The sequence below is a fragment of the Vanellus vanellus genome (assembly GCF_965231255.1).
Source record: "Vanellus vanellus genome assembly, chromosome: 3".
Lineage (NCBI taxonomy): Eukaryota > Metazoa > Chordata > Aves > Charadriiformes > Charadriidae > Vanellus > Vanellus vanellus.
In genome coordinates, this window is record NC_138907.1 from 79329406 (window position 1) to 79346614 (window position 17209).

The following is a 17209-nucleotide window of genomic DNA, read 5'->3' on the forward strand; positions in this document are numbered from 1 at the left end:
AAGAGAAAGATTGCCAAGCATAAGCAGGCATTTTCCTCTGGGCCAGAAGTCGGTCCAGAACTGATTTCCAAGGGACAGCACAATTTTCTGCTTGTTCTCTTCTGTAATACTCCAAGGCTCTTCACGTCCCTCTGGGAATGCTCTCTACAGTCAGCATTTTCCCTCAAATTCTGAGCAAAAGACACTGACCCCTACTTTCAGAAACAGCAAGTGGCAGGTCTGGGTTCGGGATGTGACTGTGAATCAAAGAGCAGGTATTCCAAGTATATGTCCAGGTATTCCAACCTGGATAATGGATAACCTTACCAAGAACTCTGGTCAGCAAGCTGCTGTAAGACAAGATGCACACACTGACAGTGTGATTAGAGAGTACCTAAAGTATTGAACACGACTGGTGAAAATCGTCTGTTGGGATTCCCACTTCATCATCGCCCACTAACATAAAAAGCAAGTTTCCAGAAGACTGGTCCATGAAAATAAGCCAGACAGCATCAGAACAGAAACAAGGTATACCTTGGGTTTTTTTTATATTTAAATTACAATTTTAATTTTACTTTTTAAATTTTAATCATGTGCGATTTTTAATCACGTGCCATTTTAATCCTGTGGGAAAGGTGCTGGAATAGCTCATTTTGGGGTGTGGAAAATTCACCAGTTCATTTTCTATTTTTATAAACAAGGTGATTTTTTTATATAGGTGACAGTATGGTCTAAGACAAGATGTAATTCAGGAAGATTCTGTATGTTACCATATTGGACCAAATCTCAATCATTTTTCCCATCCTATGGTTTTTACATCTGTGCAAGCTGCAAACTATGACTGAAAGCAAATCTGATGCCAAACCAAACCTACCAACTTACCCCTCGTATTTTTTCAACTTTTGAAAAATGGAAACTACAACATTCAAACAAGTTATTAGTTGTCTAGTAGGTCGTCCAGTCTATCAACATTATGTTTTGGAAATTTGTTTCGAATTACTATTGTGCTGAATGGCCATCCATGAAGGAACAGGTGGTATTACTCTTGTGGAGAGTTACACTGAAGAAGATAATTTCTTTCTTAGTAAGTATTCATTTCAAGTGCTGATTACAAAGAACAGTGATGAAGGAAGAAGGAAATAACTACTCAAGGACTAGCAGACATCTTTCCCCAGAAGAAATCTGGAATTCATCATTCTTAGAATGAATGTAACCAGAGTAAGCTGCATGATTTGGAAACCTGGAAGTTATTTCACCTCTTGCATGAGCTTGCTAGAAGGGATATTTTTTTTTTTTAAATTATCTATATGTTATTCTCTTGTCTCCTTTTATATTTACCTGTTGGTGAACAGATCCTCGACACCTTTGCTCCATTAGAGCTTGTCTGGCTGTTCCATTACAAAAATCTATGCTCCAGAAGGAAACAAAACCTTTGGCAGCAATGCAATTTTCACAGGAAAGCTCAGGTTAGTTCTTTAATGGGTCAGATACCTCACATACCCTCTGGGGATAGAAAAAAGCAGTTCCACAGACATAAGATACATAATTTCAACACAGTGTTTTTAGTATCAGTTAGAAATCGTTCTTAATAACAGACATATTTACTTAATGATTCACTTTGCCTTAATTACATAGTAACAAGCTGTGACGATTCCATCCTGCATTACTGTATACGGTTGTCTTAAGATGGATTATTATTTCTGCAAAAGAGAATTAACTGCAGGAATACATTTTTTGACCATCTCCACAGCCTTCTTGCTTTAGCTGAACAGCAAGTCCCATGTCATGAAAAAGAAGCAGATTTCTCATGCTGAAAGACATCGTGGTCATGCCTCTTCACTTCTTCCAGCTGGATCATTGGGAATTTTACTTGTTTTTCAAACCACTTGGCTACAGTGAGAAGCTGCTTCTCCTGGAATGAACGTCCAATGAACTGAAGCCCAACTGGCAAGCCTCTCTCTGAAAGAGCCGTAGGAACATTTATGGCTGGCAGTCCTGAAAGAAAAAAAAAATAATAAAAGATACACATGCAAACACTTACTACTAAACAAATCCAGTTGGAGTGTTTAACAATTCTACTCTTCTAATTGTTTTTATGGAGAGGAAAAAGACTAGTTAAAATAATTTCAGTCAATGAACTAAGGATACTGCCAGGTGATTGCAAGAAATGAATCAGAATGATTTAAGGAGTCGGCATCCTCTGAAAAGAGAATCAACTCTCCTAAGAAAGATATTTCAGTCTCTGGAAGCTGAATGGATTAATCTTATCTGCAGCCCCTACCCAGCTCCAAGGTGCCTCATTTTAAAATCTAGTCTTACATTTCATAGCATTTCATAAATAAGCTATCCTTATACCTTGTTGTCACTCTTAAGAATTACAGCACAGAGGTGAAATATCTTGATTCTGAAGACGGGATTAAATAGCTGAAGGGAATGGACACTAAAAATGAGTAGGCAGAGGGCAATGTAGTCGAATACCCACCAGCCATGTTTGCAGCCTGTGTTAGGATGTCATCTTGGGCGCTGCGGGTTCTGTTGTCTTCTTTGATGAATTCCATATATGGTACTGCATCACTCAGAGTGGTAGGAGTGAGTAAAATATCAACACCACTCCCAAAAACCTTCAAAAAGTCATTGGCAATGAGACGTCTGACTTTCTGTGCCTTGATAAAGTAATTCTCATAGTTCCTGGAAAGAAATACGGACATGAGGGCCTGACACGAATTCCAAAAATACAGAACTTCATTTCTTAGTTCCTGTAAAAAAGACAAGGCCAGTATTCCTACTGGTTAAAATACTAACACTGGTACTTGAGGTTTTGATATGCCAGAAGCTTAGTCATCAAACATGGTGTTTATGCTCTCATAGCAATGAAGCTGTTAAGAGAAGGAAGAGAAGGGCATAGTGCTGAAGAAAGGTGAAGGGAAAACAAAACCCTAGTTTACAATAACTAACTAAAATCAAAACAACACTTTTATGACCTTTCTGAAACTAAACTGTGTACTAAATTTCACTGCAGGGCAGCACAGCAAAACCTAGAAACAATACAGAACTAAGCAGGCCTGGAAAACAGGCATTAATCATTTAGGATTCAACCTAACAAGATACTTAAAGCATGTGAAAAAGCCCCATCATCTATGGAGGACTTCATGTGGTCTGTGGATTTCTAAACTGTCTCTACACAATCCTGAAGCAGAAATAAATTAGTCAGCTTTATGTCTATCGTTCCTTTTAACTTCATATGCAGAACTGGTAAATATGGAATCCTTAAATTCAGAGAAGTTCAGTTTCAAAAGCAATTTCCACCTAAAACCACAACTATTCTAAAGAAAAAAAAAAGGGGACAGGACGGGACGGGACATGGACTATTAACTGCTACATGCCAGAGTTTTTGTAGATAACGCAACTGAAACTGCCCAAAAGCCACTTTGTTAATCTAAAGACTTATGTTTCTGAAAAACTCCAATGAAAATAATAGACAGGAGATTCAAGTTTAGAAGTTATATCGTATTAGCCCTTTTTTCTACAATCATTTCTTAAATCATCCTAGCTTCTAGCTTCTGAAAAAACAGTAAAAAGCACAAAATGGACCTCAAACGGTATTTTAAGCTGGAAAGATTATTCTGGGTTTAAAAAAAAAAGTGAAAAAAATACTGTTGAATCAAACACATACTCTTTGTTAATTCTGATAGAATGTTGACAAGCTTCCATTGCTTCCTGAACAACCACCTAGTTATTTTACAGATGCCAAAACCAAGATAAAAATAATGTAATAATGTAAAAAGATAAAGATAAAAAAATCCAGTATTTGCAGGAGACACAGATGCTTTGTCTCTACTATTTATTCTAAGAATGATTTCTGAACCCTGGGTTCCGTTCTTCAAAACTAATTTACTGTGGACTGGAACGGGACTCTCCTGTTCAATCTTGATGGAAGCCAATTGTATATTCCTTCACAGTAGAGTGAACTACATGAATTTTAAAGCAGCCTGAGGAAAGGTGATCTGGACAGTTGTAAGCAGAAGGAACACACTTGGCAGGAACATCGGCATTCCATAAAAGCTGGTTGTTACATACTGACTGACAACATTCCTGTCTCTGAGAGCAACTAGAAGTCACATCTGATGAACACTCTTGCTGACAGAGCTCGTTCTGTAGTGCACTTGCTTTCAGACTGATTACACGACTGATATTTCTGTTTGTATCTGAACAAATAAGACAGAGAAAACCAGCAGTTTTACTAACATAAATTAGGACTGCTGGATAAGGAGTGAAAACTAAGTGAAAAAAGTCAAATTGATCCATGCACCATCTACATGAGCTGGATAAAACCCCATCTTCTCTAAAGACATCAGCTCAGTACCTTTGCCAGTGCTTTCCTCTCCCTGCATACGAGGTGAAGAGCTACAGTTAATTTAATTGCCTTATCTTCTGGCTTTCTCTAGAACAACCTCAGAAGAATGTACCAGCAGTCTTTCTATGCAGTTTTAATGATATTAACAGCTACAGAACTTTTAACACTAGGACGGTAATGGCTTCAGTATGATTTCAATGTGATACCATAGGATAGATTTTTGCTTAATTTAACTAATGGGTGCCAGTAATACTCTGGTAGGGGGCAAAAAAAAAAAAAAAAAAAAAAAAGCAGCTCACTGCTAAGACTAAGGGAAAACATTTTCATTCACTATTAACAGTTCATGAGGTATTATACAGCTAAAGCAATAATAACAATACAAGTAGCTAGTAGTATAAGGACAATTTTTTTTTCATGTCATGATGAACAATTAATCACCATTTGGCTAAAAAATTGTTAACTTGGCAAATTTGAATTTGAATTTTGAGATGTTCTGCTTACTGTTTCAATAAGAAATAGTTTCCTGATAAAATTCTTCCTCTTACAACATCATTAAAGCCTTCTCGTCGTGTTGCAGCATACATACTTTCTGTGGACTTGTTCATGTCAGAACGGTGTCCTGAAAAGAAAACGCAATTTGGAAATTAATACTTTTTGTAATCCTTCAGATTTAATAACATACAGTAAAATTATACACATTAATACAATAGGCCACTGTTTGCTGCAGTCTGAGATGCTACTACTCTGCAAAAACAACAAAACATATTCCTGTTTTATTACAGAAATATTAAACAGATTTTAAGCCCAGGCACTTACATGTCTAGAAGTGAAAGATACTAAAATATGTAATTATTTACTCCTTTTTTTTTGAACAGGTTTTTTACTCTATTTCATCTTGGAGAAATAACACCAAACATTCAACATTCAACCTTGACTTCAGTAAAGCATTTGACACGGTCTCCCACAGCATCCTCATGGCTAAACTGAGGAAGTGTGGACTCGATGACCGGATAATTAGGTGGACTGCGAACTGGCTGAAGGAGAGAAGCCAGAGAGTCGTAGTCAATGGGGCAGAGTCCAGTTGGAGGCCGGTAACCAGTGGAGTGCCTCAAGGGTCGGTACTGGGGCCCATATTATTCAACATATTCATCAATGATTTAGATGAGGGAATTGAGTGTACTATCAGCAAGTTTGCTGATGACACTAAGCTAGGCGGAGTGGCTGACACGCCAGAGGGCTGTGCTGCCATTCAGAGAGACTTGGACAGGCTGGAGATTTGGGCAGGGAATAACTTAATGAAATACAACAAGGGAAAGTGTAGGGTCCTACATCTGGGCAGAAACAACCCCAGATTCCAGTATAGGATGGGGAGCTACCTGTTAGAGAGCAGTGTAGAGGAAAGGGACCTGGGGGTCCTGGTGGACAGCAGGATGACCATGAGCCAGCACTGTGGCCAAGAAGGCCAATGGCATCCTGGGCTGTATTAGAAGGGGGGTGGTTAGCAGATTGAGAGAGGTCCTCCTTCCCCTCTACTCTGCCCTGGTGAGACCGCATCTGGAATATTGTGTCCAGTTCTGGGCCCCTCAGTTCAAGAAGGACAGAGAGCTGCTGGAGAGAGTCCAGCGTAGGGCAACTAAGATGATTAAGGGAGTGGAGCATCTCCCTTATGAGGAAAGACTGAGGGAGCTGGGTCTCTTTAGTTTGGAGAAGAGGAGACTGAGGGGTGATCTTATTAGCGTTTATAAATATATAAAGGGGGAATGTCATGAGGATGGAGCCAGGCTCTTCTCAGTAGCAACCAATGATAGGACAAGGGGTAATGGATTCAAGCTGGAACACAAGAGGTTCCACTTAAATTTGAGAAGAAACTTCTTCTCAGTGAGGGTGACAGAGCACTGGAACAGGCTGCCCAGGGAGGTTGTGGAGTCTCCTTCTCTGGAGACATTCAAAACTCGTCTGGACGCCTTCCTGTGCAACCTCATCTAGGTGTTCCTGCTCCGACAGGGGGATTGGACTAGATGATCTTTTGAGGTCCCTTCCAATCCCTAGCATACTGTGATACTGTGTGAAAAGCATATCTATTAAAACTACCAATTTTTAATGGCATCCAGCAATGTTTCTATTATCTGAGAAAAAAGATTTTTCAAAGGTCTTACCATATTCCAGTCCATCAAACCTGGCCATATTTGATGCCACTTCTGCTGTGCACAGCACATGGTAGCAGACAATTGAGTAACGAGTGTGTGGCAAACTCACTTCAATTACTTTAGCACCTGCATCCTTAAAGCGGTCAGCAGCCTTTGACCAGAGAGCCAGAATTTCACTAGAAAGCCCCGGTGCATGATATTCCTTAGAAAAAAAAACAAGGGGAGTGATTTTACATACTGGTTTACTTCTAATAGCAGTCAAAATGCAAATACCCCTTGCTAAAAATACACTGAAACTATTACCTCACCACTGTATGATTTAAGGGAGTTATTAAAGCTTCTTGCATCTATTACATATTATACAATCAAGCAGTATTAAATTAACATGATTCAGTCTTCTTAAGACTATTATGTTAATCTCAGTAGGATTAGCCCATATACCACAGACCGTGGAATTTCATCAGTTTCTTCTGAAGGAGAAATTGCCCAGTTATCCACTTATTTGTCTATTCATGGACACTGTACTGCACTGTTCTGCAGTTCGTGGGTAGAAACTCTTCAGGTTTAAATCCTAATACTAGGGCTACTGTGAGTAGGAAAGATAAATTATGGCCACAGCATATCAGTGGCAACTGGCATGAAACAAACAAAACAACCCACCAAAGAAAAACTACAATCAAGGGGTTGGGAGAAGACGTAGAAAAACTATGTTCCTGTTTAAGAGCTAAGTTAAAGATATTCTATGAAAATTCTCTATTTTTGAAGATATTGTGAGTTAGAACTAAAGCAAGTATCAGGGTCATAATACCGTCTCATTTCTAAGTAGCTATGACCCATGTTTAATATATGCATGTATCTGTTTAGGATAATCTGTAGCAGTGGAAAATAACAGTCCAAAGAATATGAATAATTAACTAATACCACTATTTTAGATTTATGAATAGAGAGCAGCTCATCAATTTTCTAGGCATACATTTGTTGCATTTCACAGATCCTGAATAATTAATTGGTCAGTGGACATCTCTGTTTACCAAATTAAATCTTTTGGTAAACCTATTTTAGCAGAGGTTCAAATACTGAGAATCAAACCGATAAATGTTATTCACATTGTCTCTCTGAAGGCAGAGCCTTTACTAAATTATAATAGGCAGTTAAAAATAGGTTGACGACCCAAAGGTTGTGCCTAAACTACAAGTATCCTTATAGTTACAAACACGATTGAAATGCATTCATCAGAAGCCAGATTACAGCTGTCTTTAAATCCCTATTAGAGCTCTGCAAATTACAGCTCCTTGTGCCACTCAAATGCCTTTAAAAAATTCCGCTTCATATTAACAAAGTGCCATTTAGGCAAGTATCTCAAAGGACCACTCAAACCCCTACTAACATCATGGTATGAGAAGGCACTAAGAGCAACTTGTTTGAGGTTATACAGGTGACTGATGAAAGAGCAACAGGGAGAACCAAGAATTGAAGTGCCCCATTTCCCCTGGAACTTCCCACAAGTGTTTCTCACAACAACGACAGAATGTTTTAGATGAAGCATTAGCATATGCTCGCTCTAAATCGCCTGCACAGGCAACAGAGCACATACTACTCTTTTTCAGGAAATGCTCATACTGTCTTCACTGTTTTAAATCATGAGAGACTGGGAGGTGGTGGGCAAGACATATTTTTTGTTAGGTGTCCTATTCGCTGTTCGTGTCCACAATTGTTGACAGGATTTAAATGTTACCTTTGGAATTCCTATCGAAAGTTTGCTGACATCAGGCAAATTGGGTAGTTCAAATGGCTTAAAATTGTCCTGAATTGTGGTTGAGTCTTTAGGATCATGACCAGCAAGTGAACCTGAAATACGACATGACATATGAAGAACAGGAAAATGTACACTGGGTAGCAGAATTCAATTTGTTTTGAGACAATGTTGTAAACAAAGATTTGTTGTATACAAAGACGTATGAATTAATAGTACCTAACACAACTGCTGCGTCATCCACACATCTGGTTAGGATTCCTGGCACATCCATGGAATTCACTAGAGGAATGAGACCATGGCGAGAGATCAGTCCATATGTTGGCTTTAAACCTACTACACCACAGTGAGCAGCAGGGTTTCTGGTAGATCCTCCTGTGTCTGACCCTAAGGCTCTATGGTTTCAAAAGGATTATCATTAGTAAAATAATTCAGAACATTTCCAAATAATAAAAATGGCTGTAAGATGCACGGATTTAAAAACACGTGAATTCTTCCAGATTAGACGCCATAACTACAGAGCCTTAATTTCAGTGTGCTCCCTATGACTGCTATTTTTTAATCTTTTTTCTCATATTTTTCTTAGGGCCTCTGAATTAGGCATCAGGAGATCCCAGTTCTTTCCACAAAGCAGAGGTAGACAGGCAGAATTTAGGCCACCTGAATATGGCCCCAAAGATCTACATCTGCCTTCTCTGTTGGCCTGTTCCAATTCTGTGGACTCCAAAAGATATGTCTCCTATGTTTTAGTGTACAAATTTCAGACAGTGATATCTTATTTATTCAGTAGCCAATACACTATGAAGCAGCATTTTCCAGTATACAAATAAATAGCAACACAGCACGCTTTTTGGTCTTAATAACAGGGCATACTTTTCAAAGCCTAGGATGTTTTTCCTGTTTCCAAATTTACAAAGCATAGCATCAGAACTCCCAGTTTAGAGTAGCTTAGGTGCCCTTTTAAAGCACAGTATTTTTTTTAAGTTGACTTCTACTTTTTATTCTTTCACAGGTGAAATCTTGTTCTTTCTAAACTGAAATTTTTTATTTCAAAAATTGTAATGGAATTGGAAATTCATATTGAAATGAAACCCGCTCTTCTCTTGTTTTTAATAATTTTAACTCAAGCACCATTTAAAAATTAAAACAGCTTTCATCCAAATCTTTGCCAAAAATAAATTAAACTTCAGAGGGAGGTATAACTTTTATTGAAGTGTATATGTGACTTCCCATAGGAATCTGAGATGGCTGAACCAATTCAATTGACTTTGCTGAAGTGGAATTTTTTTCAAAGCTTTTGTGTTGATATAAAACATCTTCAATTTTGTAGCATTTCTGTACATCCAAATATCAAATTGAAAAAGACAAAGACTGGCAGCATTCCTGATGCTTGAAAGAAACTAATAGAGTGGATATACAACAGGTTATAGGCAATAAAATAGCTGGACAAAAAAATCTCCCTGATCAGACAAAGTGCTGAGCAGTGCAAAACGGGAGTTCAGCACACCCAGCACATAAGAGAAGGTGCCAGACCATATCAGGTCCAGGCCATTCTGGCTTAAGACAAGGACCAGCAGTCCTTGGGAACGGCTGCACTGAGCTCGGTTTCAACAGTATTAAAATGTTGAGTAGACTACATCCTGGCAAAGGGCAATGAGATGAAGAGAGGAATCATTAAAAAATTATGAAATAAACTGAGTATGTAAAAACACTGTATTTTTTAAAAAAAGCTATAATCAGCATTAGCAAAAAAGTCCATGGGTAAACAAGGACACAGTAATTAAAGAGCATTCTTGAACACCTTCCACTTAGAACAACTGAAATCATCTTCTATAAAATGTGGTCCACTATGCAGCTCTAAAAACTGCATAAAATTAAAGGTGTAAAGTTTTAAGGATCAATTTTTTTTTTTTAATGGTTGGATGGGGAAGACAGTATAGACAACCAGTTTTTAAATAGTGTGTTACTATTCCATGCAAATAATAATCGTTGTAAAAAAAAAATCTGGCTTGTTTAAATTCCTTAAAAAAAACCACAACATAAAAATCTAAAACTGTCTTCTAACGTTTTAAAACAGACAAGTTTGTAAGTATCTGTGTAGTAAGCATCTGTGTATCCTTTTGTTAAGTCAGGGATTTGAAAGCTTTCAGACCCCAAATCTCCTGTATTATTACATAACTCTGCTATAAAAACAAAGGAGGAGAGGAAAGATTACTATACTATTACAAATTAAGGGATCTCCTCATTTGCTGAATTACATTTTCAGCATGTATTTGTGTAACACACTGAGGATGAGGATGTGTAACAAACCTTATGTTAATTTTAAGAGAGTACATGGGAATAACAATAAAACTGTCATTCCTTTACTGCCATTATCATTTTATTTCACACAGTGTAAAGCGGTCATATCAGTATGCCGAATAACACTCAAAATGAGTAAGCCTAAATTTGCCTATATGGATTAATTGTGGCTTCATGATAAGCCACAAAGAAACTAGGGATGCTGAAATCAATTCTTGCATGCCAGTGCAAATAACCCTCTCATTTGAACTAGATTATCAGAAAATTATAAAATGAAAACCCTGCAACATATTTTGAGACATTTAATAAAAAACAATTTTAAAAAGCCTCTTACGCAAAACATGTGAAAGATGACACAGCAGCCGCGCTGCCCCCTGAGCTTCCTCCTGTTATTACCCAGTTACACTCTTCGTCGTCAGAATGGGGTTTTCGGACAGATTTTTCCTTGTACTGTCTTGAGTAACTCCAGGGATTTCTGACCGGTCCAAATACCCCATCCGTACTTCCGGATCTAAGATAGTCAGACAGGACAAATACAGACTGAAGTGACAGACAACACACTGTATCCACCAAGTTTTTTTCTTTATCTAATTCCTCATCCTTCATCCTAGCAAATCCAATTTCAACACAAAAAGACTGGTGTACATAAATCCTTGTGCAATCAACTTCAACAATGTTACACAGAATTGTAAAGTTTATAGATCTTCATCCCTTTCTGACACAGAACCTGAACTTGTACCTCATTCTAACTTCTGCTAATGCCACTGAAAATAATGTAATCATAAAATCATAAAACTGATTTAAGCTATGTAACAGTAAAGCTGCATCTCTGCTTCAAAACAAAGGTCTTCTGGTTTCCTAACCCTGCATTTGGAAAAAGCAAAAGAAGATGACCACAGTCTTGTGGAAAACCGTGCTGCTACAGGGGAGGAAAAGCCCTGCAACAGCAGGAACGAGCACTTTTCTGCAAATAACACACTATTACTCACTCTGTAGCCCTCTCCTGAGGCCACAGTTCGCTGGTTCAGAGTGCTAGACTGGCTTCTCAGAAACTGGTTTTAGTCAGCTTGTGGTCACCTAAGCTGCCACCAGAAGCAGGGGCTGGGGTACTTTCCTCCTTCCTCACAACCTCCACCCCATGTTCCCCGACACCAGGGTGCCAGTCTTATTAGCTAAATCATCAGACAGAGCAGAGAGTTGACACAGCAGTTGAAAACTAACCTTATTGAGACATCATTACTTTTGAGTGGGATCAGCTCCCTGATCAAGCCTATGGTGCAGCCGTGTCGCTGCTAACATAAGAGACCATGCAAACACACAGATCAGAGATGCAAGGCCAGCGGTGGGATAAGCCTTTTTAGGAGTATCCTGTGCTTTAATGAGCTTAGACCAGTTGTAATACTGTACAATTGGGTTTTTTTCCATGCTTTTTCCCTGCTCTTTCTCTGAAGAGTGTCTCTTTGACACAGAAACGACTTTAGCCACCACAATACAGTCAAAGTATTTCCACCCTATCCATGTGAATTCCCAATCAAACCTCTGTCTTTGGTTTAGGTAAAATAAAAACAAAACCAAACCACAACACATTGTTTCTCATAGGTAACTAAAGTCCCAGACATTCCTTTCCAGACCCAGCAGTTGTAGTGACAGAGACTCCCATCCCTAATGGCCCAGTGCTGTTCCCTGCTATACCTTGGTGGCCTTCACTGATTTGCTGGAGAATCAATTTGCGAGAGCATCTTCCAATATGCTCCTGACAAAAAGTCACCAACATTAGCTTAGTCAATTTAAGGTGTTGCTCTAGATTAGCCTGTCAGCAGCAAGTCAGCGAATACTTGTACAAATTACTCCAGTGGCTGACCGGCAGAGGCAGTGACTGCCAGTGGGGGGGGGGCATGATAATAATTAGCTAATGGCAAAAACCACCAGCAAGGAGAGAGAAAAAGGCAGCAATTAACTGGTGTTGTAACCAATTCTACTAACACGCTACTGGATCTGGAAGAAGTCTGCTTGTCCTCAGCCTTCTGCAAAGGCTGTACTGCTTCCTCCCTCTCAAACACAACTATAGTCAAACATTATGTTCATAAAACTCAGCATTTATATAATTTACACACCAGTATAAATGCTGAGTGAGAAATTCATGCAGCTCTATATGCTCTTCACAGGTAAGTATTCATTATTTTCTAACCTCACAGAAAGAGGAGTTAAGGATTACAGGTAGATCAGAACAGATAGTGTGTATTCTCTTTAATCATAGAATTGCTGAGGTTGGAAGGGACCTTTAAGATCATCAAGTCCAACCATTAACCTACCCTGACAAAACCACTTCTAAACCATGTCCCAAAGTACCACAGCTACCCTTTTTTTAAACACCTCCAGGGATGGCAAATCCACCACCTCCCTGGGCAGCCTATTCCAATGTTTAATAACCCTTTCAGTGAAAAAATGTTTCCTAATACCCAATCTAAACCTCGTCTGACATAACTTGAACCCATTTCCTCTCATCCTATCACTTGTCACCAGGGAGAAGAGGTCAGCCCCCACCTCTCCACAACCTCCTTTCAGGTAGTTGTAGAGGGTGATAAGGTCTCCCCTCAGCCTCCTTTTCTCCAAGCTAAACAACCCAAGTTCCCTCAGTCGTTCCTCATAAGATTTGTCCTCCAGACCCCTCACCAGCTTTGTAGCCCTTCTCTGGACACGCTCCAACACCTCAATGTCCTTCTTGTAGTGAGGGGCCCAAAACTGAACACAGTATTCAAGGTGGGGCCTCAGTGCCGAGTACAGGGGGATGATCACTTCCCTAGTCCTGCTCACCACACTATTCCTGATACAGGCCAGGATGCTGTTGGCCTTCTTGGCCACCTGGGCACACTGCCAGCTCATATTCAGCCGGCTGTCCACCAACACCCCCAGGCCCTTTTCTGCCAGGCAGCTTTTGAGCCACTCTGCCCCAATACTGTAGTGCAGCACGGGGTTGTTGTGACCCATGTGCAGGACCCGGCACTTGGCCTTGTTGAACCTCATACCATTGGCCTCGGCCCATCAATCCAGCCTGTCCAGATCCCTCTGCAGAGCCATCCTACCCTCAGTCATATCAACACGCCCACCCATCTTAGTGTCATCTGTGAACTTACCGAGGGTGCAATCACACATTAAAAATAATAAACATCACTCACCCCATTGCAAATTCATCTAGGTTTGTTTTTCCTAAAAGCACAGCTCCCTGATCCAGTAATTTCTGAACTACTGTAGCATTGTAAGGAGAAATATAACCTGAAAACAATGAAAACAATTAAGAGAGTGATTGGTGAGATACAGCTGATTTTTAAAAGTAGCTACTCTGAACACTTCAAAGTTGTCATTATTTGTGCATAAGAATTGTCACTTCACAGTGCCATAGTTTTGCTTCAAGGTAACATGAGGAATTTCCAAAATTTAGCAAAAGTAAACCAAATGCTGTTTTGTTTGTGATGTCTTTTTTTTTTTTTTAATCCACAACTTACAACCCAGTAATTCTGGATTATACATTTCTAGAGTGTGGAGCTAAGACTTCACATAAACAATTTACCACAGGGGTAGCAAATTACTGCATTCAACCAATTTGCAGGAACTGTCTAAAACTAGAAGAAATGAGAAACAGCTCTTTACAGAGAAGTGCTAAGCTATCTTGAATTATCTCCCATTGCCACGAGATAAAGAAGCATATGGTTAACCACAAGCTGAAATACTAACTGGCTATGCTGTGATCAAATGAGTGCACCCTTGGCCACTTAGACCTTACATAAACTAGGATGAGAACCATGACACTTACACGAGATCCTAAGTAGCAACCATTTGTGAATATTGACAGGGGTTTCTCCACCCCCCCCCCCCCCCCCCCAAACGGGAACAAGGACAATGTCAGTCCTAATACTCTCAGCCATGACATTGCAATCAATCACAATGGGTCTGAGCATGCGCTTTAAGGAAAAGCATCTCAGGTAATATAACACTTTTTAAAATGGCAAATTCATATTGCTTCTTCTGCTACTAAAAAACACCATAATCAGATTATGGTTCTGCTAATTTACTTGAGCCATCTTCCACAAAACTTTTCAGTTTACATTGTGCAGAACAAAAGAGATACAAGAAATGTTGTCTACTTTTGCTTTTACCATGAAAACACCCTGATGCCTTGAAAACATCCATGGCACGTTAACAGAAACAATCAGCTTAGGAAATTTCAAAAATTAAAAAAGCCTTATAGATTGTGTCTGTATATCAGGAATATAGAGAAGAGAATTGTTAATGTCTACTCTTTCTACAGCCATATGAAAAAACTACTTAAGTCAACAATTATCAACAGAACAAAAAAAAAAGAAGATGGTCTTCGGATTTTGCTAGACAGAACAGCAGCAAACAGTACTGACTGCTCTCCTGCAGACCTAAAGGTAATGTGAAGCAAAATGTGAACTACAGACCAATTCTATTTTAGCATATAGGCTATAATAAACATTGCATTGTTAAAATCATGTAACTGTATGAATAAAGGAGATAATGCGCTTACACAAGAAATATATGCATCTGTAATACCAGATGAGCTTGGCAGAAGAAATAAGATAAATGTATTGTCTCAAATGAGTTCAGCTCATTTTTTGAAAATGTTTAGATTTCTGGAAGACTCCACTCCATAAACTTTCTAAAGAGAAGAGCAAGAGCTCTGAAATGAGATCTGATTACACTTTAAAAGCTCTACTGTACCTTTTAGCATGTTTGATGCACATGTTGTCTCAATGCCAGCCGTATTAAAGTTGTCTTTTACTGCAACGGGAATTCCATCTAAAACACCCAGCGGCTGACCTGCATTAGAAATTATTGCAAAGACAACAGAGATGAAAGCAAAGTGTGCTATATGTATAGTCTTCTTAGCAATTACACTTTATTTTACACGTCCCTTCAGGTCTTTTTTGGAAGCAAGAATGCTATCCACTTAGCGTTTGATGACAGGCTGTTATATTTTCAAGGCCATCTTCCATTCTAACTCTAGCATTGAGCATTCTGCCCAGACCAGACCTGACCCCCCAGAGATGAACGCTTCAAATGTGTCTACGCCTACAAGATAGGCAGCTGCTTTCATATAGGTTAGCTATCCCAAAGGAGTGCTTACATCTTCAAATATGACCACGTAATGCTTATTTGAGCCATAGGTGCTGACTAAATGTACTCTGTCCCTAGGCTGGGAGACATAAATTCTGCCCACATGACATATACAGTACCTATGATATAAAAAAATTACTGAAGCAGAGAAAATCTTCCCTATGTGATCAATTATCCACCATCCAGAAAAAAAAATAAAAAAATACAATGCCTATGTCAGGAAGAAAACACTCTGGCTGGCAATTTTCTTAAGCTGTCAGAGGACAGCAAGTGTCACCGAGGAAGGAAAACCCTATTAGGTGAAAATTTCCCTTTTCTGTCTTCTGGGAAATGCAAAGGAAAATGACGGTGGTCAGCCTCTAAACACTGCGGGTAACAGGGTTTAATGCTGTTCTGTTCACCACCAACAACTGCAATTAACAAAGTTGCTTTACTTTTGTTTGCTTTCTTAATTTAAAACCTGAGCAGGATGTCTGTCCACCTCAGTCATTGGCCCTGCAAAAAACCACTTCATCCTCCTCTTCATGGTAACTGCTAGCTACCAACTTAAAATAAACTGCTGAGGGAAAGAGGAGGCAACCCATAGTAGTGCTGTTCAAGAAGCACAGAGCCTGTTTAATCTGCACTGCCTCTGTGGTTTGGTCCAGACCTTGCCTTTGATTTTCAAACTGAATATGCCACTGAGTGCCAGGCATGCGCCCACCAAAATGCACCCACTGAAGCCTCAACCACAATCCTCATCCCTCAGTAGTCCAACGCATAGCGCACGCACACACCTAATTTAAAAAGAAAAGCTGCTTTACCTAACACAAAGAGCTCCTCCTCTGCCACAGCTTTTTAAGGACTAATGTCAAGTAGGAGCAAACTTACCTCTTTTGTACCTTTTCTCCGATTCTTCAGCCTGCTTCAACGCAGTTTCTTCCGCTACGGTAATGTAAGCATTAAGAAACTTGGTGCTTTTGATGAGGGAAAGGCACCTCTGGCAGAGCTCCGTCGGAGTGACATGTCCTTCCTTCAACGCCGCCGCCACCTGAAAGCGCCAATCCCCCTTTCAGGGCAGCCAAGTGACACAGCCCGCCCCGGGGCGTTAGGGGGCTACAACGCGATCCCCCGCTGCCGCTTCGGGAAGGAGCCAGCGGGAAGTGTCCCCCGCCGCCGCGGGGAGGGGGGACGCGAGGAGACCGGGCGGTAGGCCCGCTCGCCCCGGTCACCTTGCCAGCCCGCCCCGCCGCCACCCCGCTCCTCGGAGCGCCCTCCCCGCTCCGCGGCGGCTCGCAGGGCGGGCTGCCGCCACTCACCTCACGGAGGGAGGCGCGCAACATGACGGCTCGCTCCCTTCTGCCTCACGCCCGCCGGCCGGCCGCCGCCGCCGCCACCACCCTGCCCCGGGCGCGCTGGCTGGGCGCCGCCATCTTGCCGCAACACCGAGCGGCACCATTGGCAGGGCCGCCAAGAAGGCGGCCGTTCATTGGCCACGAGTGCCGCCGGGGCGAGGGAGGAGGGCAGGCCGGGCCGGCCCGCGTCGGGCCTCTGGGGCTG

At 40.5% G+C, this 17209-nt stretch overlaps 1 protein-coding gene across 1 annotated transcript; it reads right to left on the bottom strand.

Annotated features, from left to right (window-relative positions):
• Positions 1-1441: 1441 nt before the first annotated feature.
• Positions 1442-17082, bottom strand: QRSL1 (glutaminyl-tRNA amidotransferase subunit QRSL1). The gene is made up of 11 exons (XM_082481553.1): positions 16969-17082; positions 16541-16700; positions 15275-15373; positions 13711-13807; positions 10869-11045; positions 8453-8628; positions 8216-8328; positions 6490-6682; positions 4835-4952; positions 2462-2667; positions 1442-1974 (listed from the first exon to the last, which is right to left on the bottom strand). The coding sequence occupies exons 1-11, from the start codon at positions 16990-16992 to the stop codon at positions 1763-1765; spliced, it is 1575 nt and encodes a 524-aa protein (XP_082337679.1). The 5' UTR covers positions 16993-17082; the 3' UTR covers positions 1442-1762.
• Positions 17083-17209: the final 127 nt, after the last annotated feature.